This window comes from Castor canadensis, chromosome 10, assembly GCF_047511655.1.
Source record: "Castor canadensis chromosome 10, mCasCan1.hap1v2, whole genome shotgun sequence".
Lineage (NCBI taxonomy): Eukaryota > Metazoa > Chordata > Mammalia > Rodentia > Castoridae > Castor > Castor canadensis.
In genome coordinates this window covers 84,074,489-84,093,901 of record NC_133395.1, presented here as the reverse complement: position 1 = coordinate 84,093,901, position 19,413 = coordinate 84,074,489, and the positions used below count along the sequence as shown (strand labels likewise).

General features: G+C 43.3%; 1 protein-coding gene across 3 annotated transcripts in view; it reads right to left on the bottom strand.

Moving 5' to 3' along the window:
- The window catches only part of Tnfrsf19 (TNF receptor superfamily member 19), an 83,769-nt gene that overhangs the window by 58,671 nt on the left and 5,685 nt on the right, over window positions 1–19,413 (bottom strand). For 2 of the 3 annotated variants that reach the window (XM_074043728.1, XM_074043730.1), the window contains exons 2-3: window positions 8,023–8,121; window positions 5,486–5,596 (exon numbers count right to left, since the gene is read on the bottom strand). In XM_074043728.1, the coding sequence (XP_073899829.1) occupies window positions 5,486–5,596; window positions 8,023–8,100 (189 nt within the window). In that variant the 5' untranslated portion in view covers window positions 8,101–8,121. Of the gene's footprint in view, window positions 1–5,485; window positions 5,597–8,022; window positions 8,122–17,019; window positions 17,098–19,413 lie in introns of those variants that run through there. The other variant, XM_074043729.1, reaches the window with a different exon arrangement.

Here is a 19,413-nt window from a genome sequence, read left to right as displayed (position 1 = left end):
GACCATCCTTTCCCATTAAACTGTGGCTGCTCCTTTGTCAAAGATCACTTGACTATATTTATGGGGATCTACTTCCCTGTTCTGTCCCAGGGTCTATTTGACTATTCTTTTGTGAATACTGCATTGTCTTGATTACTGTAGCTTTACATAAGTCTCAACATAAGCTGATGCTAATCATCCAATTTTTCTGCTCCTTCAAGATGATTTTGGCTATTCTGAGGGGTTTTTTCACCTCTCAATATAAATTTTATATTGATTTGCCAATATCTACAGAAGAACATGTTGGATTTAACAAATTTCACAGATCAGGGTTAAAAACATGCCAAAAACTTCTAGTTGTTAACACCTTGATGAAAGAAGCTACTCCTTCTGGAAGAAATACAAAAACTTTTTATTGGCCTGTGTTTCACTGAAACTCCATTAATATACAAGGTGAATTCCAAAGCATAATAAATTTTCTAGTTTAAGACAAAAATAACTTGCTGAGGTTTTAACTGGGACTGACTGAATCTGTAGATCAAGTTAAGAAGAACTGACCTCGTGCCAGTATTGAGTCTTCCTGTCCACAGACATGGACTACCTCTCCATTTACTTACTTCTGCTTTCATTTTTTTTTTAAATCAGGGCTTTGTAGCTTTCCTCATAAAGATCTTGTACATATTTTGCTACATTTATATCCAAGCATTTCGTTTTTAGAGGTGTTAATGTACATGTTATTGTGTTTTAATTTTAAATTTTACTTGTTCATTGCTAGGATGGGAAAGTGATTGACATTTGCATATTAATCCTGCAATGTTACTGCAATTGTTTATTATTTCCTGGAGGATTTTTTTTTGTCATTTCCTCTGAATTTCCTACATAGACTATCATTTGAAAAAAATGAACTTTACTTCTTCCTTCCTATCCAGTATGACTTATTTCCTTTTCTTGCCTTATTGCATTAGCTAGGATGTCTAGTATGATGAAGAGTGGTGAGAGTGGACATTCTTGCTTTATTCTTGACCTTGGTGGGAAAACTTCTAGTTTTTCAACATTAAGCATGATTTTAACTTTAGGAAATTCTTTTCCATTCATAGTTTACTGAGAGCTTTATCAGGAATGAGTGTTGGATTTTTTTTTTGGTACGCTTTTTCTGCAGCTATTGATGTGTTCTCGTAATTTTTTTTCCTACAGTCTGTTGATGTAATGGAATACATTAATTGAGTTTCAAATGCTCTACTGCCTTGTATGTCTGGGATAAATCCTGCTTGGCCATGATATATTTTATATATTTATGTTATATGCATAATACATTGTCACATTAATATTTTGTTGAAGATTTCATATCTATGTTCATGAGAGATATTGCTCTGTAGTTTTTTTTCTTGTAATGTTTTTGGTCTGATTTTGCTATTAGGGTAATGTCAGCCTAATAATCACTGAATGCGTTAGGAAGTATTCCCTCTGCTTCTACATTCCAGAAGACATTGTGGAGAATTGGTATAAAGTCTTCATAACTGTTTGGTAGAATTCACCAGTAAACTCATCTTGGCCTGGTGCTGTTTGGAAGCTACAAATTATTGAGCTAATTTCCTTAGTAGATATAGGACTCTATGGATTGCATATTTCTTTTTGTGACAGTTTTGGCAGAGTATATCTTTCATGAAATTAATCAATTTCATCTAGGTTATCAAATTTGTGTGCATCAAATTATTCACAGTATGCCCTCATTAGCCTTTTAGCATCCATGATGTCTTGTCTTTCATTTGTGATATCTGTAATATGTATTTTATCTCTTATTTTCTTAGTCTGATTAGGGAGTTACCAATTTTACTCATCTTTTTGAAGAACCACCTTCCGGTTCTTTCCCTATTAATTCCTGTTTTCAAGTTCTTTATTTCTTTTCTTCTCTTACTTTGGGTTTAATTTGCTCTTCTTTTTCTGATTTCCTATTGTGGAAGCTTAGATTGGCGATTTTAGATCTTTATTCTATTCTAATACATGCATTCAATGCTATAAACTTATTCTAAGCACTGCTTCAAATTTTGATAAGTTATGTTTTCATTTCTTAAAAAATAATTGAGGCATGGCTCAAGTGGTTGAGCACTTGCCCAGCAAGTGCAAGGCCCTGAGTTCAAACCCCAATACTGCCAAAAACAATTTAAATTTTGCTTGTGATGTCTTCTTTAACTTGTGTGTTATTTAGCAGTATGTTGTTTCATTTCCAGGTAGGTATTTGGGAATTGATTTTTTTCTTCATTCCACTGTGTCCGAGATCTGTATGATTTCTATTTTTTTAATAAAAAATCGTTAAGGGTTTCATGGCCTAACAAGTGGTAAATTTTCCATGTCAGCTTGAGAAGAATGTGTACTTTGCAGGTGTTGGATGAAGTTGTCTGTTGATGTGAACTGTATCCACTTGACAGATGATGGGAGTTGACTTCAGCTATGTCCTTACTGGTAACCTTCCTGCTGGATTGGCCTATGTCTCATAAGAGGGCTGAAATCTCCCTGTATAACAGTGCATTCATCTGGTTCTTCTTCCACTTCTATTGTTCTTTATTTGTCCTTCACTTTTCACATTTTCTTTTCTCCTCCTCCTCTTCTTCATCTGGATATGAAGCCTGGGCTGGCCTTGAAATTGTTTGTAGACCAGGCTGGCCTCCAGCTCACAATCCTCCTGCCTTGGCTTCTGTGTGCTGGGATTACAGGTATGTATCGCTACAGCCAGCTTCTCCTTTACTTTAGAAAGATAATTTCATAGGTATCAGAATTCTGGGTTGGTGGATTTTTTTTCCTCTCTGCTCGCTTCTTGCTTGCATGTTCTCTGAGAAGTCAGATGCCGTTCTTATCTCTGCTGCTCTGTAGGTAAAGTGTTTTTTCTTCTTGCTTGTCTCTGGGCATCTTCATCTTTGGTCTTTAGTTTCCTTAGTTGGAATGGTATGTGGAGGAGCAGTTTGGAATGGCGTGTGGAGAACAGCTCTTGGCACTTGTTGTGGGTGGTGTTCCCTAAGCTTCCTGAACCTTTGGAGTTTGGTGTCTGGAGAGAGTCTAGGTTATTATTGTTTCAAGTATCTCTTCTGTTGCCTTCCTTTTTCTCCTTTGGTATTCCCATTCTGCATGTTTCTGCCTTTTGGAGTTGTCCCACAACTCTTGGATATTTTGTTCTGGTTTCTTTTTTTCAACCTTTGTTCCCTTTGATTTTGAAGGTTTCTACTGATATCTTTTCAAAACCAGATAGTCTTTCCAGAGTCCAGTCTATTGGCAAACCCATCAAAGATGCTTTTCGTTTCTCTTAGTGTTTTGATCCCTAGTGGTTCTTTCTTATTTTTTTCTAAGGATCTCCATCTCTGCCCAGCTACTTTTTCATAGTGTCCATTTTATCTAGTACAACCCCTAGTGTGTTAATCATAGCTATTTTAAATTCCATCTGATAAGACTAACACTTTCACCAGGCTTTTTCTACTGTTTGCTCTGTTTCTTTAAACTGTGCTTTTTGCCTTTTAGTATGCTGTATGGTTTTTTGTTAAAAGCCATACATAGTGTATAGAAAAGGGAACTATGTAACCAGGCCCTCAGTGATAGAGGTAAGGTATGAGGGAAGGGAAGCATTCTATGGTCTATGATTAGGTCTTCTATCTTTTGGTGAGCCTGTGCCCTGTCCTGTGAGCTTCACAAGTATTTCCCAGCCCCCTGGACCCCCACTAAGTCCACCTACTGGTGGGACAGGAGGGCTACAGTGGGCTGCAGTTAGGCTCTGGTAGCACTGCAGCACGTAGCCCTCAGGTGTATGAGTGTCCTCCAAGGGCTGCTCTTAACAGCATGGTTCTGGCCTTTTTTCCTGCCCATATTGGAAGAATAGGGAATTTTTCTCTGATATTTACTTTGCACTATCAGACTTGTCCATCAGCAGGCCTGCAATTCACCAGCTCCAGTTCAGGGTTTCCAGCCCCAGAGCTAGTGCAGGTGCCCAGGAAGTTTCTGTCTGCTGCCTGCCTGGGCACTGCTTTGTCCTGTGACCTCCCTCCTCTTCCAGATCAAAGAAGAGCTGCTATGGTTTCACTTTGCTCAGTTTTTTGCAAGCTCCTGACATGTGAACAGGAAACTGGGAAAACAGGGTTTTTTTTTTTTTTTTCATTAGAAAAATAATAGAGCCAATTGGACCTGCATCCTTTGGTCCAATTCTCCTGAACTTAGTTTAAGGCTATATTCTCTGGACTCAAAGGAACAATCAAAGAGAGCAATCTCTTAAAGTGATCCACTCATCTCAGAACCTGCAAACTTTCACTCACATTTTCACAGAGATTGAGGAAAAGAAGGGCTTTCAAGAGGTAGAAGCTCCATCATGTCCCCCTGGGGCGCATGGCATTTGTAACTGCTTTGTTCACTGATCCTAGGTAAGCAGACTTGCCATCAGTGAATCTTTTCCCACCCAACATGGCAAAACCTGTGTCTGAAAATGAATGTCACTACAGTCAACAGGATTGGAAAGTATCTTGTTGAGGCACAATAATTAAGTCACACAGAGCTTGAAGGTCCATCCCTTTCAATGCAGGACCCTGGAAGCCACCACTCATTCAACACAATAGCCTGAGAGAAAAGCCACCCACGTGGTCCACTTGTGGGATGCATAATTCGTTGTTTCCTGCTGTTTGTGGATCCTTGCTCAAAAATCTATGAATGGCAAGAGTCAACTTTAAATAATGGCAGCCTGTGAGGAAAAGGACTTGTCCTTTAAAGTCACCTTAAATGAAAAGAAAACCCCATTGTCCTCTTCTAACAGAAGACTTTGATGCTTTGTTCAGAACAAAACATGATGTCACTTCTCCACAACTAGTAACATCTTCAAAAGATCAGAAAACAAAGCAAATGGATGTATAGCTCTGAATAGGCAAGACTGCAGATATGCCCTGCTGTAACTCACAATTTCTTAATTAACAGGAGTTCAAATAATGTGTTAAAAGTATGCCTGGGGGTGACGCATGCTCAATGCAGTGAGATTAATAATACTTGTTTTGGCAAAGCAATGTGTAAAATCCTGGCTTGAAACAGAACATCTACCTGGGAGCATCTTCATGTAGGACACTACTGGGCTGTATTTTTTGACTAGCAACAGTAGCATTCATTTTCAGAAAAAGTAGGTTGCATTACCATTTTCTGTTACCAATGCTTTATTTTTAAGTTTTCAGTAGAATACTGATTGTTTTTAATTAACCCAAATAAACCTTAAACTCTTAAATTCTTTCAGTGAAATACTAGAAGCACTAAATTATGCAAATCAATGACATCAGCTGAGTAATGGTTGTTAGAACCTGTTTGCTTCAACAAGGTGCACGAATCAGAAGTACTGAAAAGGGGAGCGTGTAGCATTCGGCTAAACTGACATCATGAAAAAGAATTCTGTCTTAGTATCCAAGGCTTTGCTAACAGTTAACTGAAGAATTCAGTTTAAAAGAATGCACTTAGAGACACAGAAACCCAACTTTCCCATGTCCCCAGCATGTACCTTGGACAACTCCGTGCCTGGCCCACACTGAGGGCAGAGAAGGCAGTTACCAGTGCGGTCCCTGAATTCCTGCTGTCTGCAGTCCCCCGTCTCACAGGTCACTCTACACGACTGGAAACAAAAGGGGTCACAATGTTATCTTCAAGTACTTTCCTCATACAGTTTGCAAGAAAAGAGGATCTTCAGTGCTTGGGGATATAATCACCCAGTTTAAACATCAGCTCAGCAAGGTCAATTGCATTTTCACTTTAAGAAGAAAAAACAGTGGAACGAGTTAATCAGCAAGCCTAATTTTTTCCTGTATTCCAGAGACTACTCATTCCTTCTGAAAAGGATCTCCTTTTTTGTAGGAATGAGCTACTTCCTTTCTCCGATACTCAACATGTTGAGTTCTCAGGGGAAGAATGACATAGGTGCTGTTGTCTTTTCTAAGGTGACGTAAATCAGCCTTGCAGAACCAGGTCTTTTTGCAACCTGAAAAATTCTGAATTAAAAAACAAAACTTATTTGATCTTGAAGCAATATAAACATTTTCAAGTATAATAAACTGAGTAAAAGAACAGAGGGAAGAGATTTGTGTAGCCACAAGAGAGCTGGCTGCCACCTGTTAGGTATCTGTGTGCCACCTGGTTTTGATGGAGCAGTCTTGGCTGTTGGCAGTCACACTACAGTAACTTCACCTTTCAAAACTGATTGGACAGCCTTGAGATCTGCAGACTTCTTCATGGGGATGCTGCAGGGAGACAACAAGTGGCCAAACTCTCTGAACTCCTCAAAGCAACAGTGCTACAAAGATGTGAACCTGCATCCTCGCTGACAACCTCTTGGCCATTTTCTGGGATCAAACAGCAGACCTTAGCTCACAGCATAGGCCTTAAGGTAGAAAAATCATACTGCAGCAAAAACAAAGGTTGTAATTGTTTGCTTTCCAGAATAAGCTTTTTTCCTCTTACTTTATTTAAAAGCAGTAAGTTCACCTTATTACTATCATCCTACAAAAGTGTGTTTAGTTGCTTTTATTGGGTAACATTTTACTGAAAATGTTGGTATTAATGACATGTCAGAAATTTAACATTTAACCAGAAATGACCTGATTAATGCTGACGATAATTCTGTTTTCTTAAATGGATGCTGGAAATCTTCAGAAGTCCTGTGGGGACAGACACATTATGCCTAATGTCTGCCACACACAGGTGCACAGGAAATTGCTTTTGATCCTTGTAATGAACAATCATTCCCAACAAACTCCTCTCTCTCTCCCTCTCCATCCCACCCCTTTTTGGCAGTACTGGGGTTTGAATTCAGGGCTTTGCACTTGCTAGGCAGGCAGTCTATCACTTGAGCCACACCCCCAGCCCTGACCAACTCCTTTTAAATAAAGTCAAAGCCTGAACCTCTAGGGCAAGTGGGAAGGACAATTCAAGCTGGGGCTTGGGGCTAGAAAATTCTGAAGGTGGAGATAGTTAGGTTGGGGTTCAAGACGAGCCCAAGGAAAAAGTTAGGGACAATCTATCTCAACCAACAAGCCAGGCATGGGAGTACATGCCTGTAATCCAAGCTACATGGGAGGCACAGGCAGGAGGATCATTGTCTGAGGCTGGTCCTGGACAAAAATGTGAGACCTTATTGGAAAAATAACTAAAACAAAACAGGGCTGGGCTGGAGGGTGTAGCTTGAGTGGTAGAGCACCGGCTAGCTAGTACAATGCGCCCAGAGTTGAAATCCCAGAGGTGAAAAAAAAAATCCTTTGGGGCTAAGGACTAATAATCTCTTCCTGTCTCTCTTCACTACCCTCCACTGACCACCAAGTTAGAGGAGTCTGATCTTACTTCAGAGAGGCAGGATTTCCCTTCTGCCACAAACAGACTGCATCCTCCTTGAGAAAGAAAATTGTACAACCTCTGTCTTGGACGACTTGTTCAATGTCTAGAAATGTCAGTGAATAGAAGGAAGCTTTTCTTATATGAGTCTGAACGCCAGGCTCCAAGCTGCCCCATTTCCTCATACTTTATCTTCCAGGGCTGAAGCACTGACTTCTGTGTATTTGTGGGTCCGTGTTGTATCTCCAGATTAAATACATTCCAGTTCTGCTGGACATCTTCACAGAGATTTGGTCATGTCTGCAAACAGTAAAATTTTCTATCTGACTTTAATGCTTTTGAAACCAAGATGGGTACAAATAACTAGATCAAAATAATAACTTTTAAAAATCTGTCCTGAATTCTTCATAACTGTGTGAGTCCTGGGCTCCAATAGAACTGGTGGTCTCTTTAGGGTCTGTCTCATGGGTCTCCTGCGTGGGAGTCTAGGATAACACCATTACCCTAATGCTAAAAGCAACACGGCAATTTTAGACTTCACCTAAACTTAAATAATTTCAACACTTGTTACGAATCCCACGCCTTAGCTTAGCTCTTTCACTTATTAATTAACCGCAAAAGTGATCAAGTGCAATTTGAAAGAAATAAAAAATCATGTGGGATTCATAAACAGAAAATAGTCTTGTTACTCTTAAGGACAGAAAAGAGTTTGCTTACCAGACAGCCCAGTAAGAGCACGGCAGCAAGGAGCGCTCGCCCTTGTGCACGTCGAACTCCTAACGCCATGGCTCTCATCGATTGTTTATCCCTGGAGCTCTGAATCAAAGACGAGATGGGAGACAGTTAGTGACTGTGCTCTGTATTGACTACACAATGTCTGCCGCTAGGTACTAAATACTATTTATGTTTTAAAAGGAACCGTTTTTCAAAAACATACAATAGATAATACATAATTCTTTAAGAATTTAGGTAATGAGAATTGATGTCTTCCTCACCTACACATCACGTCCCCTCATGGTTCTGAATTCCCAGGCTTTGGTTGCCTTTATTTCCTACCCTTGTCTTTACAGTGTTCAGCAATGCCTTATAAACCTCCCCTTAGATGAGTTTCCACAGTGGTGAAATAGCACTTGCTGAGTGCTCGGAGCCAGGTACTGTGTTGAGCACAGTCATGCAATCCTTGAAGCTTTTCTACAAGATTAATACATCATTCTCTCCATTTTAGAGATGGGGAAACTGAGGCACTGAGAGGCAGAGCACCCTGCCTCAGGTCCTTCTGTTAAGAGGCAGAGCTGGATGCCAGCCCAGGTTGGGTGGCTCCAGGGTCCCTGTGGGACCCTGCAGCCCAATGCTTCTGATTGGGTCTTGGTAGCTTTGTCTCTACCAGGGAGCAGACAGCCAAGGTTTGGGACTGGTGAATTTGTTCTTAAAGCAGCACAGTGCAAATTATGGGTTGGCAGAAATAAGCATATATTTAAAAACATCTAAAAGTCACTTACAAGTGACCCGGAAGGCACTGATCTGACATTTTAAAACAAGATAAACCCAGCCTCTTGATTTTCATCTGAAATGATCTAAATGTAGAAACAAAGTTGATTGTTTTATGGTTGGTTTGTTTGTTTTCACAGATACACATGAGGTCCAGAGAAGAGTTTGTTTTTTTAAAATCTGCTGGGGCCAGCTAACAGGTAGAAAAACAATGGTTTGGTTTTTTTTTAAAGTAAAGTCTCCCAAAATTAACAGGGGCCCGGAGTGGATTATCTGACTGCTAAGAAAGGAACCAAAGTAGGGAACTGGAACAGAGGGCCAAGGAGCTCAAGAAAAACAATATAGACAACAAAGGAAGCCCAACTGGCCAGACAGACAGGCTGCTGTCCCCTGTTGCCCCTGCCCCAGTGGCTCCCCAAGCCTGAGCCAGGACAGCCCCCAGGCCGCTGAGCCCAGTGGTGATTTAGCCGTCTCTTCCAGCAGGCCACAGTCAGGGCAAGGGCCCTCATTCATTCATGCGTGTTGCATGAATGGCCCGTTCTGACTGAATTCCAACTTTTCTGCTTTTCCTCACCTGGCAAATCTCAACCTCATCCAGTAACTAACTGCCCAACCATGCAACTCGTTCCTTGTACAGACAAAGGCTCAGGGTGCATAAAAAAATGCCATTCCCGGAGATGTGTGCTTCAGAATCTCCTTTTGACATGGTCTTAAATTGCAGAAAATGTGTGACCTTCTAAACGTTAAAAATGTCTGACTCGTATGGAATTAACACTACATGGAGAAAGCGTATTCAGGTTGCCTCCCTTATCTGAAACGCTTGGGACCAGAAGTGTTTCCGATTCAGATCGTCTCAGATTTGGAAGTACTTGCATATTAATTATGAGCTGTTTCGGCCACAGGCCCCAAATCTAAATACTAAAGTCACTTTTTAATATACCCTATATACATAGGCTGTAGGTCATTTTACACAAAGCTTCTAATAATTTTGTGCATGAAAGAAAGTTGCCCAGTGTAGGGAGGTCACATTGTCATTCAAAAGGTTCAGATTTTGGATTCTGGATTACAGATTTTCAACCTGTAATAACAAAGCATTTACATTAAATAAGTGAAAAAGAGACAGACAGCTCAAGTGAGTATATCTCATTACTGAGCAGCTAGTTTAGACAGTACGCTCTGGGACCCTACACTGAGGACAGAGGAAGACAGACAAAAGAGTGAGGAACTTCTTAGCAATGTTGCTTGAGACTATGATTCACATAAAATAAACAGAGCTAAAAATAGAATGCACCTCATATGATGTAGGGAGGATTGACTGGGCAAGGACATATAAGGTGCCCACCCAGTTCCTAGAACAGAATAAGGCTTTCTTTTACCTTTTCTTTTTTTGTGGTGCTCGGGACTGAATTCAGGGCCTCAGGAAAGCTAAGCCAGTGCTATGTCACTGAGCCATGCCCCAGCCTAGGAGAGAATAAACCTTCCAAACCTGCTGTTGTTCATGTTTCTGTCTACTGAACATGTCACATAGCAGCTGTGCGGACGTGAACAAGTGACTCAGCCCTGAATGCAGTCTCCTCACCTTCTCATGGGGCAGAGTGACCGTCCCTCCCCCAGATTGCAGTGAGGACTGCGGGAGTCTATGGAGTAAAGCTGCATGGGGGGGTTCATTGATGCAGACTGTTTCGGTCCTTACTGAGTGCTATGTGAGTGCTAGCAACTACTGTCCATCATGCTATGTTGTCACTGTCAGGGATTAAACAATCTAGTATGTATATGACAGTGCCTGAAGACAGTGATCTGTCAGGTCAGCGTGAGACTTAGAGATGGCCACAGTTAGGCAGAGGCCACCTCTTAGACCTCTAGACCTACAGACTGGCAGATGGCACTGGAAGACCAAGAACTGATCTAAGATGTGCTCCAAACACCTCCATGGTCAAGTACTGCATTAACGCCTTATAGAAAGCATGACTTTCCCCTTCCTAGCATGCTTGAAGGTAGACAGGACACAATTACCAGACTGGTGGAATCCAAATCCAATTCAGGCCTGGTGGCCTCCAAACTGCTCCTGGCCATGCTGCCACATTGATTTTGGGTTGTTTCCTACTATATGGCAGTGTCCAGTGACCCCTTCCATGAGGAGGATAGAACTACATCAACAAAGTGGATGACAGGTATATAACAAAGATAGCACACGTAGTAATGTATCTATCTATTCCATCAACTTTTAATGGACAGTTACCAGGTGCCTTGATGGGAGGCAGCACTCTGCTGGAAGTGATGTTACAATTGTGTACTTTGGTTTAGCAGAGGGTGGGAGGACAGGGTGGGAGGGTGGCCTCCTAAATGCTTTTTAATGGACTCTAGCCTAGGAGTCTTTTACAAATAAACAAATTAGTTGGTGGAGTGTTCTGAGTGTGACTGTGAGTTTCCTGGAATAAAATGAAATTCCTTATAACATTCTTTGGCATTTGTAAAAAGAAGGAAAATTTAATAAAATAACTTGTGTTGAAATAATATTTAAAATAAAAATAAGGCAATATAAAGGTTATTTGTGAAATTACTGTTAAATTCTGGGTGTTCAGGGTCTGACCCGAAGATAGAAAAATGTGTTCATGTGTTGCAGAGTTCTATTTACTTGGGGATGGCTTATCAAACATGAGACTTACAAATTCTTGCGACTATGTACAATGGGCCTGTCCCTGGGGACTGAACAATGAGTACTAACAACAAGGCACCCACTTCTGCAGAACATGTGCAGAGGAGCATACAGAGGGAGGCACCACAGAGAAGGCAGAAGAGGCCAGGCTCGCTGGTAGCTAGAAGCATGGCACTTTGGCCCCACCACCAGCCATTTGGTGACAGCAAGCAGGCTGGCAGTATCAGGAGGATGAGCCAGTGTAGACAAAGAACCTGATGCCCAGAGCTGGCCAACATCCCTCCAGTTGCCCGAAAGCGGCTCTTACAACCAAAGCTGCTTAGGATGGGAAGCAAAGCGGGTGTGTCCTAACTGGCCTCCCTTCCCTGAAAAGACTCAAGGCATAGTCCTCACACTTCTTTGTCTGGACTCACAAAACCCTGTGCTGGCATGGGCACGGGTCAAGGGGCAAGACCTCAGAGGTCCTGGGGAGGAGCAGCTCCAAGCTCCATCTCTTACTGGCCAGGCAGGCCACTACAGCTCCACTAACCATAGCTGTCTGCAGTGCCCGCCCCCAGCCTGTCTGTCAAAGGACTCCTGGGGTCTCCTTGCTCTAGCCTGGCTCCTGGCTTTGGTGCTTCCACAGCATGCTGCACTTCCTCTCCTGGCATTACTATCTGGTTACTTCTCTTTCTCTCTAGCCTTGGGGTCACATCTAGCCAGCACAGATTTTCTTTAGCCACAGCAACTCTTGATTTTTTTGTTTTAATCAGTACTGGAGTTTGAACTCAGGGCCTTGGGCTTGCGAGGCAGGCACTCTACCACTTGAGCCACACCCCAGCACTTTTTTGCTTTTAGTTATTTTTCAGATAGGGCCTCACACTTTTGCCTACCTTGATCATCCTACCTCTGCCTTCTGCAGGGCTGGGTTACAGACATGTGCCACCATGCCTGACTTGTCCTTTGAGATAGGATCTAACTTTTTACTAGGGCTGATTTCCCTAGTAGATGGGATTACAGGCATGAGTCACTATGGTCAGCAGGCAACACTTGATTTTTAAAACTAATTTCAATATTAAAAATGAAAAACTTTCTTGAAACCTTAGACAATTTGAGAACCATGTGTCCACATCAAGGCAGCATGAGCAGGAGCTAAGCGCCACTGTCCCTTTTGTGACATGCTTCTAGAGTGCCAGTCTCCACCACTCCCGGTTTCCCACCTGGCTCCCCATCATCCTGCTATCACTAACACAGTCATTTATGTCTGCCACCAGTCAGGGTTTGGGGAATTAATGACAAGGACATTGAGTTTACTCTAGGACTATCACTCATCCATGTATATGCTCAGTACATGTCAAGTGAATGAAGAAATTCATTAATAATGTTTTATCTTGAGTTGTAAAGGATGAAACAAATATATGAAAACATATGCAAATATAAGATTGAAATAAAATTTACTGTGAGAACAAGACCTAGGCTGGGATCCCATTTCTTAAGTCGGGGATCCTCTATACTGGCTGAGTATCCTTTATCCTGAAGTGTTTTGGATTTGGAATTTTTCAGATTTGGAGTAGGTACACATCCATAGTGAGACAGCTCGTGGTAGGAACCAGGGCTAGCCCTGAAGTTTGGCTTCATGGCCAGCCACTAGCTTGTGCACCATTTTCAATAGTTTTGTGCATGAAAAGAAGCTTCACGCTCTGGAACTTTCCACCTGTGGCACCATGCCAGGTTTGGGAGATTTTGGATTTGGGGATATGCAACCTCATTGACAAATAGCAGGAAGGAGGAAGATCTGGTATCTATTGCTCTAATCATAACCATCAGTCACCTTTCTGATATCACCTTACATTTGGTCTGAGAAGCTACTCTTGGAGTAATTAAAATAATCTGGATGATCTTTCATGGAATAAGTGATTTGAGCTTCTCTACTATTCGATCTCTTAAGAGTTGCTTATTATTGCAAGATACAGAGCAGGAGATAGTGACGTTTTCATCTACTACCCCAACATCATGCAGTAAGGACGTGTTCAACCCATAAAACATTTTTCTAACGTATAATATGCTAAAACCTTAGAGAAATACATCCACATTAAACTGGCAGGTTTATGATTTATAAAACCAGCACTGAAAGAATGCCAAAGGTATAAATACATAGCCAGAAGTGGCTCAAAAATATTGTCACCCGACATGCTAAGAAAATGAAAAAGTAATTATTTTTCATTTAATATCATCCTATTTCCAAACAGGATGATAACGAGTAGCCTGGAGCTACTCTGCACCTTACCTTTAATTTCACCATGTTCTAAAAAACATTCTTCCTACATGGTAGAGTTGGCAGCCTTCTTGTAGCTAGAAAGCCCTCCATGGTGTGCTATAACAAGAATGTACATTCTGCCTGGGAAATGAGACTAGCTTCCCCTTTTACATGAAATATCTTCTGCGTAACACTCTAAACCTTAATTTTTTCTGCTGCCAAATACAATATCTCTAATCCTTACCCTCCACCAAATTCAAGAACATTACGGACCAACATCAAGCCCTTTTTTTTTTTTTTTAAAGAGAAATTACCCAAGATAGGGTACTCTGAGACTAATTCTTTTCATTTTTCTGACTTGCAGACTCTAACATGTTTCCCCTAGGGAAACACTGTCAGGCTTCTAGAAATGTTCGATGAACAAGCATATTGTAAGTAAATAAGGTGCCTTCTGCAAGATTTATGAGCCGTTTGTCTATCCTAAAATACAAATAGAACAACTGTAGAACAACAACCACAGAGACTGTAAATGTCTACACAGTGGATCTTAAGAAAACTGGCAAGATTATCTCTAAAACACAGTAATTGAAGTTTTTATTTTAGACTCCAAAATGACTCCTTGCACCATTCGAAGAGTTCTTCCCCAGTGCAAGTCAGCCCTGTTCTTTCAGAATTTCACATATTTGATCCATCTGATCTGACCAGAGTGGCTAAACAGTCCTCAGATCCACGAGCTCCTTTGTCTCAGAGAATTGATGAGGATGGCGGTTCCCTTTCTACACCCGAGGTTTTAAGACCTCAGTTTAAAAGGTACACACTTTGGGATGTGTGGTCTAGAAGATAACCCGATTCTGTCTAAACACATTACTTCTCAATGCAAACGTTTTCCACAGATTAAATATAATGAATGAACTCAGCGCTCAGATGGTAAACCATGAAAAGGAACTGTTCATCCTGGAAGCTTTCTTTACAAGCTCTATGAATGGTCGACAGTCAGCAGGACTGGGACAAGCATACTGAACTGGTCCTCAGCCCTCCTCTCACACAAGCGGTTCGCGTCCACTCACTGATCTGCAGTGTACACTTACTCAAGGTGGGCATTCTTATTCAAACTGTAGTCAACACAGACAGAACAGGTTGGCCTTTTCTGGCATTTTCAATGCTTGACTTTAGATTTGGATTCACCAGATTTAAAAGGATGTGGCTTCTTCTTCTTCTTCTTCTTTTTTTTTTGCCATTAAAGATACATGGAGGTTTTTTATTTTATCCTGTTAAGTTCTAAGGGTGCAACTGGTTCAAGGGGGATTGAGGTAAGCTAAGCATGGGTTCAGAGGTTTAAGTAGGTGAAAAAGAAGAAGAAAATTCTCTTCATGAGTATTAGCAGAATTCCTCACTATAATGTCCCCAAAATGCTCCTCATTCTTGTAATAGAGCTATAGCCAGCAAATTAAATTAATAAATTAAGTACAGTACACACTACTTGCCTTGATTCATTTTCCATTCTAATATGTATATAAATTAAACCTCAGAAGCATCTAATTAAATTAATTATCTGAATTAAACTTCTGTTCTTTCAAAAAACCTCCTTCATTACTACTTAAATATTAGCAATGTCCCTTTGTCAGATCTTTTCATAGGTAAGGCAATTTATCCTGCAATTTCTAGTGAAAAGGTGACTTAACACATCCTTAACGCTTCAGGTTTAAACTGAAGTCCAGCCTGGACTCAGTTATAAGAAGCTCAAAGAAACAAAGAACTTCCACAACTGTCCCGGAAAATACTAACTCAACGTCTCAGAGTTAACACCTACTGGGGAAAAAAAAAATTTCAAGTCAATAAAGCCACAATGGCCTTGGTAATAAAGTAGATGCCCGAAAACATTTTCATTGATTAAAAAGTAAAGGACTTGCAGAGCTCATGCTAACACTTCATGCACTGACGCCAAGCCAGTTTTTCCACAGTGTGTTCCTATTATTTTCAGGACAACTTGATAAACATGTAAAACATTCTTTGTACATTACTCCTTCCACACTAGGACTCGATTCTCAGCACTTCAGGTACATAGCTTTAAATGAGATAATATGCTTGAAATAAAGGTATATTTTAAAATTATGTGAAACAGCATTGGCAAAAAAGAAAAAAAACGCCTACGGTGGAATTCCTCCACAGAAAACACACTGAGTCAATCCTGGACTAATGCAATATAATCCTCCCTTTTGCATCTCAGTACTTGATCGTGAAATAGCAACATGAAAATAAATTCTTCTGTTTACATAAGTCATGTTTAACAATATCTGCTTCCTGTTTACATAAAGAAACTGTCTTGTAGTCAAAGGGCCTGTCATTAGAATAAGAAGTATACCTTCATAAATGTATTGAGTGAAATTGTTTCATTTAAAGAAATACTGAAAACACTCATTTTGTTTGTCGACTGAATGCTGGTATTAAAATGCAAAACAAAAGCGACGTGAGTTTTTACAATGGTGTGTGTAGGCTTGATGGATTGGTTTATTACCATTAAAACAAATCATAGATTTTGATCCGGCCAAAGATGGTCTCTAGGTACCCTGACAAGGGCTGAGAGAGCTGCCCTGTGAGAGCTGCCTTCCTTTTTCTAGATCTGTCACATGCTCCACTTATCAATGCACTAGCAAATCCTGCTGTATTTAAGGATCTTTTTGCATGGAAGGATTATGATTCCAGGCTACAGACAGATATTTTTCCTTCCTGGCTGCAATCCTGGAGAGGGGCCTGGGACGCACACGTGCTGCACAGGTGGCATTCCCGGGGTGTCAGTGTCCCCGGGGTGTCGGTGTCCCCTGGGGTGTAGGTGTCCCATGGGGTGTCAGTGTCCCCGGGGTGTCAGTGTCCCCTGGGGTATCGGTGTCCCCTGGGGTGTCCGTGTCTCGCGGGGCGTCGGTGTCCCCTGGGGTGTCGGTGTCCTGGGGTGTCGGCGTGGGGCACTCCAGGATGCCTTGCAGCAGTGCAGGCCCGGGTTATACGTGATGCAGGTTCAGTTACAGACTCACACAGGCTTGCCTTGCAAGCACATTTTCTATTTACAAGGTCCCCAGATGGGAGTCTACGCCTCCGCCAGCGATACCAGAAGGCGCGCAGTGCCTGTGGCCAAAGCTCTGCATCCCAGGGCCCCCTCCTGCTGGCCCTGGCTGTCTGTCACCCGTCCCGGAGGCCCTGGCGCGGCTCTCCCGCACACGAGCAGCCGCCGTGTGCGCTCCCCCTCCGTCAGACAGGGGCCTCTTTTCGGGGCTCCTGTCCCACTGGGGTCTCCCGAGGGCAGGGCAGGGCTGGAGCCCGGAAGGAGCGGAGAACCTACCTTCCCAGGCACCCGGGAGGCTCCGCCGGCCGGTGCTGCCCTGCGGGTCCGGCTGGAGCGGAGGCGCGGGGCGCGGGGCGCGGGACGCGGGGCGTGGGGCGGGATGCTGGTCCTCTCTGGGCGCGCACGCCTAGCACCTCCCCGCGCCCCCACTCCGCGCTCTCTCGTAACCGGGCAACCGCCGCCCCGCCCACCTCGGATGCCCCGCCCCTCAAAGAGCCCCGCCCCCCAGCAGGAGCCCCGCCCCCTCCGCTCCTCCTCACCCCCTTGCCCCGCCGGCCCCGCCCCTCGCTTAGACGCTGCAGGGTCCCGCGGTCCCAGCCACCGTCACCTGCACTGGTGATCTGACCCTTGCGGCTGCTGGGCGGGTGAATGCGGGGCAGAGAAAGGAGGGTTAGGTTGGGGGAGCCAAGGCCACCAAGACCTTGGTTGTGTTAGGGGAACTTGCGTCGAAGAAAGCGAGTCTCCACCCTGGGCCTTTGCACCTTTCCCGCGCCAGGTTGCATCCTAACCCTAGCCGGCTTCTGCATGGGAGGAAAATCCCGAGAAGACGGGCCAGATCTTTGCCTGTGGCCAGTTAGCTCGGGTCGGTCAAGATCGTGGCGTGGCCGCCTCGCGATTGCTTGATGCGTTTCTTCAGCACGTGCTCCCCCAGCTAGTCACTGCACAGTAACTGCGGGGCAGGCCTGCGTCCTACCGCCGGCAAGTGTCTACCTCCTCCCTGCGAGGCCCAGCAGCTCAGCTGCGAGGGTCGAGTCCCATGGCTTCACAGGGTGAAGGTTAATTTGCATTTCAGAGCTTTAGTTTGCGCATTTGTGCAGCAGAGCTAACAGTGCTATTTTACCGTTTTGTTTTAAAAGTTGAAGGAATCATGTCTGTAAAAAAGGAAACTCAGCAGTGGAACCGTTCTGTCTATTCAGTGAGTGGTAAGTGGATATGATTCCTTCAAACCCAAGATACGGTGCATGACTAAGAGGTATGGCATTTCTTCCAGCACTACTGGGGACTCTCGGTAAAAGCCGGTTGAGTGAATAAATGGATGTTGTGCGCATTAATTACCCCAAATCCCATCTTGTGATCCCACAAGAAGAGCTGCACTGGAACTTGTGAAGAATATCGACAAGTGAGGTTGTGCATTTCAAATTTGTCACAGTTAGAGTACAATCGCAAGGAGGACTTCCTTGTAGGCAATTTACAAACAGTGCACATGTTCTCACTTGCACCTTTCCCGCGCCAGGTCGCATCCTAACCCTATTCTGCTTCTGCATGGGAGGAAAGGCCCGAGCAGAGCGCCCAGATCTTTGCCTGTGGTCATTTAGCTTGGGTCGGTCAAGATGGCGATCACCCAGCTCACTAAGGCCGCCTTGCCTCAGAGCAAGTGTGGATTTGTTTCCCGGCCGTCTGCCTGTTGCCTGGTTCTAGAGTCGTGGTCGCATCATGAACTTACTCACTCCCACATTAGCTGAAGTGATCCATTCACCGGATCATTTCCCAGCTAGACCTGGACCTCCTGAACACATGAGGGAACACATGTTGAACTGGGGTTTGAACTCGGGGCCTCAGACTTGCTAGACAGGCGCACTATCACTTGGGCCACAGCCCCAATCCTTTTTGCTTTAGTTATCAGATTCTCCTGTTTTTGCCCATGGTGGGCCTCAGACCCCAATTCTTACCTATTTCTCCCTTTGTAGCTCAGATTATAGTCTTGTACCACCATGCCTATTTTTTGTTGTTATTGAGATGGGGGTCTCACTAACTTTTTGCCCAGACTGGCCTGGAATTGTCACCCTCTGTATGTATCTCTGCCTCCCAAATAGCTGGGATTATAGGTGTGAGCTATGACTCCCTGCCACATCTTTATTTTCTTGAAATCCTAAAGCCTACCACATAGAGGGTACTCAGTTCATCTTTAATAAATGGAATTATTGTTTATTCCTTTGCCAGTCTCAGGCACTCACCTTTCTTCCTCTTTCTCTCTTGGTGCCCACCACCTCCACCATAGTACAGCTCCTTCCCACTGGCCCCAGCCCTCCATCCAGTGCCTGCTATTCATGGCTGCCACAGATTGCTGAAGAGATAGACAGGACGTTCCTCCCTGTGAGGAACACCTCTGCACTCTTTGGACTGGTGTTCAAAGATGTACACATTTGGGTTCCACCCACAGTTCCAGCCTTATCTTCCTCTGCTGGACCCACACTTTCTTTTCTGACCAAACTGGTCTGCTTGCCTTGCCTCAAATGTGCCCTGAATTTGCCCTTCCTGGGCTCCAGAAACTTCATCTAAGCCCACACATCTTCCTTGACTCTCTCTTCCTTCTATTTCAGGACCAGCTAGTTCGAAAGCCACAACTCCCATGAATTCCCCCTAAATATGTGTGACAATTCCTCTCTTCCA